We start from the raw sequence: 11931 nt of genomic DNA, 5'->3' as shown, positions 1-11931 counted from the left end.
TTAATGTAACACACACCTAATCCCCTCTTGCTGTCCCCTCAACCCAATTTCTTGAGGCTTAGATGTACTACCTGCTCTTTGGCAGACAGCTGCAAATAAAATTTCAAAGTCTAAGCATGTGTTTGCTCACTTAATTAATGTAAGCAACAGAGAACTAAATCTGAACTTTGGAAAAAGTCTGTTAATAAATGACTAATAACAGAATTGTCAGAGTGTAGAAAGCAACACAAGGGGAAAAACATCCCAGGGTTTGCAATAGCCCAGGAAAATGTCCTCTCGGCTTGTTTGCATCAGCGATTATGAACAGCATGCTAAATCTGTACTTCAGAAGTCTATATATGACTATTATAGATCTGGCGCAAATGATCAGGAAACCTTGGCTGATAATATTGCAGCCTTTTCCAGGTAAGAATATTTTTAAAATCATGTTTTAAAATTATACAAAGAAATTCTATCAAAGCACAATATTTCAGTTTGAATAATGATGGTATGGACTTACTTGTTTAGATATTATGTTTAGTAGAGAGGGGAAATTCATGGGGCTGTGAGAAATATTGGGTTTTAAATTTGCTTGGAAAAAGCTAACCCTACATTTCCTCACTTGGAATTATGTGGATAATTCACTTAACTGTGTATAAAAATGGTGATAAATTATGATGATTCCATTCTCTTTTTCTCCGGCAGTCTAATTTATAGTATAGGAAACTGTTAGTATTAAACAGGAGATAACTGTCTTATCTGGGCAAACCAGATCAGATGGTTGCCTCGAATGTTGCCATCATGCTGCTTTTCCATTATCATTCATTTTGATTACTGTTTTCTAAATTTTTACTTTAGATTCAAGTTTGTCTATATGGCATTAATCTTTCACTTTGTGGTTTCTTTTCTCCTCCAAAGGGCTTCATCTCTCTTCCAAAATTAGTTTTCCACTGACTTTCATATTTCAAAGCCCAAGATGGTGGATGTCACAGCTTATACAGTTAGGAAATGGTTTATTTGCTGGAGCAGGGGAGGGGAGCCCTCAATACACTACAGTCTATGAGGCTCATGCACCTTTAGTGAAGCCAGCAAATGTGGGCACTCATTTGGATGGTGAGAAACAAAAAGGGAATAAAGTACCCAGGTGAAAGAATCTGCCTTTCTTCCTGATTTCTGCTTTAGCCTAGAGCAAAATCACTCAAGCTAATTTTTCCTATGTGTGTATTAGGAGAAATGAAATCATTCTAACCATGGTGGTCCCCGGCAAACAGCACCAAATCACCTACAAATCAATGTAGGAGCCTGAGCGTGGGGTGAAAGGCAGGGGAGGCTTCCCCAAACTTCTTCAAGCCTTGACTTTGTCTCAGATCTTTCCTGGGACACAAATGAGATTTAATAAATGCTAGGGAGCCATGGCAAGGGAAAAGTTGGCAAAGAGTGGAGCTGCTTAAACTTCTGATGATTTTATCCAACTGCTATGGGGTATTTCAGGTCCTTCAACGTTTTCTGCTCTCAGAAATTGCCTCTACTTGGGCTCATCTCAACTCTGTTCACAAGTGATGTGGTTTGCCTATTGGTAGTTTCCTGAAAGCAACACTTAAACCCAAATAGGTAATTTTAACCAAGGAAATCTCAGGGCCTTGGGAGAATAATGGAGTTGGTGTCCATCAGCATTCCTCAAGGCACAATGCTCAAGGGACCATCTAGTCCATTTTTGCACAGCCTTCCTCACCCTTTAACACCCCTCACCACATGCTGGTTGGTTAATTGCCTCACACATTAAGTATCTCAGTGGGTTCGATTCAATACATGTTGAGGATAGAGTGAGCCAGGTGAAGAAAGTTCTTGTCCAGTTGAGCTTACATTTCAAGGGATGCACATTGACTTTTGGCCTCCATAATTCTGGTGGCTGAACTAGTGAAAAATGGACCCAAAACAATTGGCCCAATGGACAGCTTCAAGATGGAACAAAGGGGTGTAGCAAACCAGACACCTCTTCAAGCCTTGAAATTCTAGAAACCTTGTGAGACACAGAAGACTGTGGTGACTTCTGTGTGGCCTGGAAAAGCACCTCACAGCTTCTGTGAATTGCACAGGTATCCCCAGCAGTGGGTGTTCCCAGCCTACTCAGCCTAAGTATTGAGTGAGTAACTTAGGGACAGGACACAGACAATGAGAAGGAGATTTAAATGCCACCTTTTCTATGAACCTTGAGCATTCTCTTTTGCTCAGCTTTAAAGGAGGGAAAAATGTACTAATAGACTCTTTTTTTTCTTCTGGAGGATAGAGGATTATTATCAACCACGTGAGGAGCTTTTATTACAACACACATTGCCTGTCTAGCATCTCCAATCCTTTTTTGTCATGTAACTTGCTGGATGAACTTTCAGTTCTTACTCTGTATCATAAAGCTGATCATGTGGAGGTAAAATAGATGTTCTTCCAGGTGGTGGCTTTGGCTTGATGGGATGAAGGCAATCAGTCTGAAAGCTCTCATTCTAATTCAAATGAAGATGACAAATCAAGCAAACCTCAGATAACCCACTGTGACACACGACAGAGTATTTTAAAGACAGTTGTGAAATTTATAACCTCCCTATCCCAGGGGTATAGCAAATGGTGTGAATGTACAATGACACCTTTTATCTCTGCACCCAGCTCTGACAACCACCTTTTGGGGTTCTGGGGACACAGACCAGTTAGGTGACAAAGCAGTTGCTTGGAGAAATTTTTGGGTAAGACTTGAGGCTGTAATAACATTGTGTCTGCTTCCCACAAAAACAAAAAACAAAAAAAAAAACAAATAAAGTCAAATAGAACTACCCAAAGAACAGAGTTTCCTATTGCAATTATGACAGGAACAATGAAAAATGTCAGCTTGTTAGATTTCGTGTGGCCTGAAAGTTTGGAGTTAATTTTCAAAAGGATAGTTCTTAGATTCTCTTATACATTAACCAGGGTTATAATGTGAGAAACACATTATCTTTCTCAAACATGGCTTGCACACATTTTGTGGCTTTTTGTGAAATTATCTGGTGGAATATGATTCTCCAATTTGGGTGTTTATAAGTCATGGGATATTAGTAAAGGAAGCTCATCGTCCCTAATGCACTTAGTGACACTGAAAATTGCATGGATTTTCTCAAATAAGAGACGGTAAAAGTGCCATCATTCCCTCTCTTAAATATTTGAGAAGCAATATACATTCACCAGGGGCATTGTTAGTGTTCTCATAGGTGTAAATGTCACAGAATCATTCAGCTACTTGGCACCACAGGTAAGCAAGCTGATTTTTCTCTTGCATTATGAAAAGCTGTTAATTGTCTCATTTTTTGAAAAGTCACATGGCAAGAGATCTCACATCAGCTCCGTCACCTTTTCATCCTTCTCCCTCCTCATCATTCTTCTCCCTTTTCTTCTCTTCTCTTCATCTCCCTCCCTCTCCCCTGGAAATCTCTCACTCTTCCCACTTTGGACCTCAAAGCTGTGGTTTTTTATCCAGACATGTGTGACAAACTACACACACAAGCACGTGTGCGCGCACGCACACACACACACACACACACACATATTTCAGGAGATTCACTGGCCTTCTGAAACTTATCTACACACAGAGGCACTCTGAAAATGGCTAGACTGTTTAAATATAGTATTTACCTGGCTGTGTTTTCTTCTGACTTAAATTCCTTCTTCCTTTACCAAGTATCTCAGAAGTATCAATATTCCAGTTATATGTTTTAAAGTTCTCTCAATATTGAGAAATAAATGGTAACAAATAAGATTTTAAAACTTGTAGCATATTTTATATATACATATACACAATTTATGTATATATATATATGCTATGCATTTTTAATGCTTAGAATAAGTAATTCATGTGGAGAAATTAAGATGCAATATGATCATCATTTTTATTGCTTAGTTGCTAAGTCGTGTTGGACTCTTTTGTGACACCATGGACTTTAGCCCACTAGGCGCCTCTGTCCATGAAATTTTCCAAGGAAGAATATTGGAGTGGGTTGCCATTTCCTCGTCCAGGGGATCTTTCTGACCCAGGGATTGAATCCGAGTCTCCTGCATTGGCAGGCAAATTCTTTTCCACTGAGCCATTTGGGAAGACATGATCATCTTACAGTACTTATAAATCATTAATTCACTGTGTTGAGTTGGTGGGATTCAATAACAGCGCAGAACTTTAAAGCTGGGTGATGAGAGGGTTTCTTCCTTCATCAGTGTACTTCCTCTTGGGGACCTAATTTATGATAACATAAAATTGAGGCCCTTGTTGGATGTTAAAATGATTTCCACTTTTGCACCACTTCATTAAAGAAACCTTTGAAAAATGTTTATTATTCAGCTGGTTCAATTGTTTTGTCAATCTTCATATTTTTTTGCAAAGTGGAAGTCCCATAAAACCAGGGTCCAAGGTTGTAGTAAGCTAGTTTTATGTAAGATTGTGAAAAAATAACTTAAATTGGGGATGAGATCGGGTGGGGCTTGCAGAACTATTGGAATTATCTGACAAGGTTAAGTTGTAATTGCTCTTTGGAACATTTCAAAATGTGAAGGACTTTTTAGAAAGCATACATTTTCCACGCCACTGATCTCATCTAATTTGGTCTAGGAATTGCATTTTGTGCTGTTGGTTGATGCCTCTGTAATGTCATCTTCAGGGCAGGAAATTATATGTGTGGGAAGCAAGAACACCGTTATTAAAGTGACTTCGCCACCTCGTGGACAAGTATGAAATTGCTGCCTGTAGAGGAAAGGGTTGAGCCTTGCCTGATTCAAGGGGAACTGGATATCTGAAAATGTTCCTTCTGACACACAAACACACACATGGCTAATGCCCTGCAGCTCTGTGTGTGCTCTTCATAAAAGCTTCCATTGTTTTCTCAGCTCTAAGTAAATATTAATGCCTTCCAAGGCCAGCATGCCAACGGCTGCTATTAAATCTTTTTCTCTCATTCTAATAATACACTTAGAGATGACTGGTAGTAAAATTTCTCTTCAAGGTTTCTGCATCTCCCCATTCAGAATGGAGATCAAAGAATCATGCTGTGAGGGTCAGTTGAGAAGAAAAGACTTCCAGCAGCAGAGCATGTGGTGTGACAGAAAATCAAGACAATTATGTTGTTCAAAGGAATTGCAGAGAAATCACCGTTAAACTTCTTTATTATGTTTTGCAGGGGTTGGATGTTTTTACTTTATTATGTGAGGAAGGATTATATTACAGACCCTTAGCTATTCCTCAAAGCAACATTAAGGCAGAATTTCTTCTTCCGCTGGAGGAAGTAGGCTTCAATTAAGTCTTGGGAGGTTCCATTTATTTTGGTAACTCTGTTACTAAATCACACTTCACTGTATTAATGAAAAATCTTGATCTATCTGGAAGCAGAATTAAATCTAAGTCCTGAAAGGTGAGTGCTAGTTAGGTATATATGCATGTGTACTCACAGGTTTATTGCCTTAATGCTCATGAGAAACTGGGGCTGTATTTTCTTCAGTTTTAATCAATTACTAATGAGGAGAAAATAATCCTGAACAAATAGGAGATATAAATTTTGCAGAGAGAAAAGAGAACTAGTTTTCCTGTAAATTTTACTAGTTTGTTTCTTGGTTTGTGAGTAACTTACATTGCTACACAAAAGAACTGCAGAAAAAATAATTTAAGATAATGGTCAGGGTCAAAAATTCTTTAAGTCAAAAATTCCAGTCTCTGCCAAATAACATTTTTGGGGAAAATGCTCAATTAAACTAAAAAAAACCCACCTTCCCTTATCGTCATACTTCAATGGATACAGAATTCAGATCAAGGATTTTGAAGAAACCACATCATAATTTTACAAGTAATTGCCTGAAGCTACTGTCTGTAAGAAAAAAGAACAGTTGACGTAGACATAGGATATCTTCTTAAACTCTAATCTAATCCCCATGCCATTCTATACTGTCTTCAAAATGGCTTGGAAGAAGTGAAATGAAAGCTATGTTCACATAGAAACCTTTCAGTGAATGCTTATGGTGGCATTATTTATTATCACCCCAAGTTGAAAGATTCCAAATATTCTTATCTTGAGAATGGATAAACTGTGCTACATTTTTAAGATGGAATACTCACCATCAACTGAAAATGACAATTGTTGATGCTTGCAGCAATATGGATGAATCTCAAAAGTATTAGGCTAAGTTAAAAAAAGTGAAAGTGAAAGTCACTCAGTCATGTCTGACTCTTTGCCACCCCACAGACTATACGGTCCATGGAATTCTCCAGGCCAGAATACTGGAATGGGTATCTGTTCCCTTCTCCAGGGGATCTTCCCAACCTAGGAACTGAACCCAGGTCTCCCATATTGCAGGCAGATTCTTAACCAGCTGAGCTACATCCCAAGCCTGATTCAAAATGCCATATACTAGAGTTGACCTTTGAATATGGATTTGAACTTAGCAGGTACACATATACATGGATTTTTTTTTTTTTACACTGAAAAGGTAGTACATGATCTGCAGTTGCTTGAATCTGTGGATGTGAAACCAGAGATCTGGAGGATCCAACTGTAAAGTTATACACAGATTTTCCACTGTGCAAAGGACTGACCCACCCCACTACCCCTGCCCTGTTCAAGGATCAATTATATATACTTTCAGGACTAACTATATATGATTCCATTTTTATGATATTCTTGCAAAGTAAAACTATAGGAACAACAACAACAAAATGATCAGAGGATGTTAGGGGATTGGTTGAGGGAGAGTTTCACTGCAAAAGGAAATGGGGCAATCTTTAAGGATGGTGGAACTCTTCTAGATTTTGATTGTCTGGATATGCAAATGTGTTTCTCAAAGAGCAAAAGGCTGTAGACTCAGATGGGCTACGTCTGCGGTTTGTTAATTGTTCTTGACTAAGAACAATAACTTGAGAAATTTATTATTAATCTTATTCAAAACTTTCTATCTTAACAAGTAAAGTTTCTTAATTTCCTTGAGCTTTGTGAAGTAATTTGCTTGCTGGGAAAAATACAAGAATATCTTCTTTTTCTAACTCAAACACTTGAAATTCTAAAACCTTTTCTCTACCCTCCCCCAAATTCTAGGTGGAAGCTATATCCAAGGATGCTCCGGAACGTTGCTGAAATAGACCTGTCGACTTCTGTTTTAGGGCAAAAAGTCAGCATGCCGATCTGCATTGGGGCCACTGCTATGCAGTGCATGGCTCACGTGGATGGGGAGCTTGCAACGGTGCGAGGTAGGAAGAAGGTTCTCACTCAAAGGACAGAAACAAACTAACGCTTGGTGACTGTCTTCTCTGTGTGCAGCAAGCAAACACTTCCCTGGGTGTTTTTATACTCACAATAGTTAAGCTCATTGACTGGCATAGAAATGCCTGTTCTTGCACCTCCTGCTCTTCTACCTTCTAGATGTATTACTTTAGCAAGATACTCTTTGTGCTTCAGCTTTATTAGCTGTAAAATGGGGATAAAAATAACACCTACCTCCCTGGATTACTGTAAGGATTAACTGAGTTTTCACATACGGCTCACTGACTTTTATTCGTACTGTGAGTATTAACATCAACATCTCAAAAAATCGAGGTCTGAGAAAGGGACTCACCCAAGGTGACACAACTAGGCATACAGAGATGGACTCAGCTTCACATCCACCTCATTTTCAAAGCTCTTTTTGCTTCCCCTAAACCCACATGATTCTCACGGTCAAACAGCAAATACTGTGACTTGGTTGGTTGTGTTTTCTGCCATAGTTTGCTTATGGATGGGTTATATTCCCAAAAATAAAGTGTTTTCAACTGCCTTAGGAGGGAATAATGACAAATTCAAATATGAAATGCAGAAATTCCTAGTTAGGGTAATTCGTCAACTTTCCAGTCTGCTAGCATCTATGGATATTTGAAAAGGTATGTGCAGTAATAAATCTCCCCACATTCTGCTTCAGAAGCATGTATAAAAATTGGTAACACATTTTATCTGATTTTTTTTTTATGCTAAGGAAGGCAGGTAGGAGAAGGAAATGGCAACCCACTCCAATATTCTTGCCTGGAGAATCCCATGGGCAGAGGAGCCTGGCAGGCTACAGTCCATGGGGTCTCAAGGGCTGGACATGACTCAGTGACTAAACCAAGGAAGGCAGGAAATTCAGGACCAAAGAGTAGGAACTAAATACTATATTTAAAGCATTTTAATTCTAAGAATCAAGGAGCTTGTGAATTCACTTTCCTCCTTGAAATGTCTTCCACAAACTACTGCTTTGAATATCAGCCTGACACAGTGAGATTGTGCTGGGGAGATTTAGGTCTTTAATTTTGGGACCACAGAGACAAGTGACCCTTGGAGCCCCAACCATTTATCTACAGTAATCCTGAAATATGGAGAGAGAGAAGGGGGAAAAAGGAGAAATGGTATTGGTCTACTTAAAATTTGGATAAGAGAGAACTTCTCAAACATGTTATAGACCACAAACAGTAAAACAAAAGCAAACAAGTCAACATACACACAAAAATGGAAACTTCCACACTCTCAAATTTCTATAAAAGATTAAAACAAATGGTTAACCAAAATGAATTGAAAAAATATGAGACTGCAAAAGGTTAATGTCCTTCCTGTGTAAAGAGCTTTATGTTTGAATAATAAAATAATGTATAATCCCTAAATGGAGGAAAAGATATAAATGAAAAAATTCAAATAGGACATTCACAAATGGAGACATAAAAATGGCCAATAAACATATTAAATATATAAAATATTTTATCATATCCATGATTAGCAAATAAATATAAATTATAATATTCTGTTTTCTGAATATCAAATTATATTATTTTAAGATTAAACAGTGAGATGAGGTTATATGCATGTTGAAAATGTGCGTTTTTAAGAGAAACCTATATGCAGGTCAGGAAGCAACAGTTAGAACTGGACATGGAACAACAGACTGGTTCCAAATAGGAAAAGGAGTACGTCAAGTCAGTATATTGTCACCCTGCTTATTTAACTTCTATGCAGAGTACATCATGAGAAACGCTGGACTGGAAGAAGCACAAGCTGGAATCAAGATTGCTAGGAGAAATATCAATAACCTCAGATATGCAGATGACACCACCCTTATGGCAGAAAGTGAAGAGGAACTAAAAAGCCTCCTGATGAAAGTGAAAGAGGAGAGTGAAAAAGTTGGCTTAAAGCTCAACATTCAGAAAACGAATCATGGCATCTGGTCCTATCACTTCATGGGAAATAGATGGGGAAACAGTGGAAACAGTGTCAGACTTTATTTTTGGTGGCTCCAAAATCACTGCAGATGGTGATTGCAACCTTGAAATTAAAAGACACTTACTCCTTGGAAGGAAAGTTATGACCAACCTAGACAGTATATTAAAAAGCAGAGACATTACTTTGCCAACAAAGATCCATCTAGTCAAAGCTATGGTTTTTCCAGTGGTCATGTATGGATGTGAGAGTTGGACTGTGAAGAAAGCTGAGCACCGAAGAATTGATGCTTTTGAACTGTGGTGTTGGAGAAGACTCTTGAGAGTCCCTTGGACTGCAAGGAGATCCAACCAGTCCATCCTAAAAGGAGATCAGTCCTAGGTGTTCATTGGAAGGACTGATGCTGAAGCTGAAACTCCAATACTTTGGCCACCTCATGCGAAGAGTTGACTCATTGGAAAAGACTCTGATGCTGGGAGGGATTGGGGGAAGGGGAAGAAGGGGACGATAGAGGATGAGATGGCTGGATGGCATCACCGACTCGATGGACATGAGTTTGGGTAAACTCCGGGAGTTGGTGATGGACAGGGAGGCTGGACATGCTGCAATTCATGGGGTCGCAAAGAGTCAGACACAACTGAGCGACTGAACTGAACTTAGGAGGAGTATAAAGTGGAATAATCTTTCTAGAAAATAGTTTGGAACTGTTTGTCAAAGCTTTAAAAATACCAATTCCATGTGATGCTGTAAATTTCCTCTAGGGATTCCAAGGAAATAATTATGATTTTGAGGAATGACATTTTTTCAGGAATTTTTATGCCTGTTATTATTATTTTTTAAGTATTTGCCTATTTGTCTGTGTCAGGTCTTAGTTGAGGCATGAGGGATCTTTTGATGCAATGCAGATTTGCAATGAAGTTTCAATGTGGGATCTAATTCCCTTACCAAGGATGAAAACCAGGCCCCCTGCATTGGAAGTGTGGAATCTTGGCCACTGGACCACAAAGGAAGTCCCGTTCCTGTTATTTTTAATAAGAAAAAAGTTAGGAAAATAACTCAAATGTCCCAGAATTAGAGATCGGTTGCAAAAAAATAGGATGCATAAAAAATGGGGTAAACATTTAAAAATTATATGAAATGAAGAGTTGACTGGCATAGAAATATGTTACAATATAAGAATTTTAAAAAAGCAGTTATAAACGATATTAAGGTCCTAGAATATATTTATTTTTGAGGAGGTCTACAAGAATGTAGACCACATTTTACAAAATTTTATTTGTGGGTTATGGATATTCTGACTATAGGATCAGATGTGACTCTATAACCTTCTTATTTTTGGTCTATATGTATAGAATTTTCTTTGAATTAGAAGAGTAAAATAAAAGTTAAATTTAAAATAAGAGAAAACTGGAGAAGGAACCATGGAGGAATGGATGAGAATGGAAGGAAGTGAAGAAGGCAATAAACAAAGCTTATTGAATTGATAAAACACCCTGAAGCTTCAAATTATTTTTACATAAATCACTATATTTGCTATTTGACAGGTGTCACTGTCCCTAGTAGGTGAAGAGCTGGTTCCATACAGGGCAAGTTTTCATAGTTAGTGATTAATAGGACTTATTCTCCAACTCACTTCTGATGATTCCAAGGTCACTACTCCTTTTTGCTGGGAGTAAGGTGGGAAGAAAAATGAGAAGAAAGCTTACTTAGAAACTACTTTGACAGCCTAGGCATGACTGTTTTATCTAACACTATTTCCTGCCAGCACTAATTCTGAGGCATTATTAAAGACCTACTGGAGTCTTACCCCTTTAGATTTATTTATTAAGCACTTAATACCATGCTCCAGGCACTTTTATAAACACATTACAAGTATTAAAGCATCACATCCTCCAAACAACCCAAAGAGGTAGGTACTATTATTAGGCCCATTTTATATATGAGAAGTAATGCTGTGCCCCAAACAGTAATGCTGAAGAAGCTGAAGTTGAATGGTTCTATGAAGACCTATAAGATCTTTTAGAACTAACACCCCAAAAAGATGTTTTTTTCATTATAGGGGACTGGAATGCAAAAGTAGGAAGTCAAGAAACACCCGGAGTAACAGGCAAATTTGGCCTTGGAATACGGAATGAAGCAGGGCAAAGGCTAATAGAATTTTGCCAAGAGAATGCACTGGTCATAGCAAACACCCTCTTCCAACAACACAAGAGAAGACTCTACACATGGACATCACCAGATGGTCAATACTGAAATCAGATTGATTATATTCTTTGCAACCAAAGATGGAGAAGCTCTATACAGTCAGCAAAAACAAGACTGGGAGCTGACTGTGGCTCAGATCATGAACTCTTTATTGCCAAATTCAGACTGAAATTGAAGAAAGAAGGGAAAACCACGAGACCATTCAGGTATAACTTAAATCAAATCCCTTATGATTATACAGTGGAAGTGAGAAATAGATTTAAGGGCCTAGATCTGATAGATAGAGTGCCTGATGAACTATGGACTGAGGTTCATGACATTGTACAGGAGACAGGGATCAAGACATCCCCATGGAAAAAAATGCAAAAAAGCAAAATGGCTGTCTGAGGAGGCCTTACAAATAGCTGTGAAAAGAAGAGTAGCAAAAGCAAAGGAGAAAAGGACAGATATAAGCATCTGAATGCAGAGTTCCAAAGAATAGCAAGAAAAGATAAGAAAGCCTTCCTCAGCAGTCAATGCAAAGAAATAGAGGAAA

The 11931-nt window shown here is 38.3% G+C and overlaps 1 protein-coding gene across 1 annotated transcript in view; it reads left to right on the top strand.

Moving 5' to 3' along the window:
- Window positions 1–268: 268 nt before the first annotated feature.
- The window catches only part of HAO1 (hydroxyacid oxidase 1), an 86452-nt gene continuing 74789 nt past the window's right edge, over window positions 269–11931 (top strand). Inside the window, exons 1-2 of the mRNA XM_055544278.1 lie at window positions 269–405; window positions 7071–7222. Coding sequence (XP_055400253.1) covers window positions 269–405; window positions 7071–7222 — 289 coding nt within the window. The remainder of the gene's footprint in view (window positions 406–7070; window positions 7223–11931) is intronic.

The sequence above is a fragment of the Bubalus kerabau genome, chromosome 13 (genome assembly GCF_029407905.1).
Source record: "Bubalus kerabau isolate K-KA32 ecotype Philippines breed swamp buffalo chromosome 13, PCC_UOA_SB_1v2, whole genome shotgun sequence".
In the NCBI taxonomy this organism is placed as follows: Eukaryota; Metazoa; Chordata; class Mammalia; order Artiodactyla; family Bovidae; genus Bubalus; species Bubalus kerabau.
Note: the sequence above shows the minus strand (reverse complement) of the source record. Positions and strands in the feature narration are given on the sequence as shown.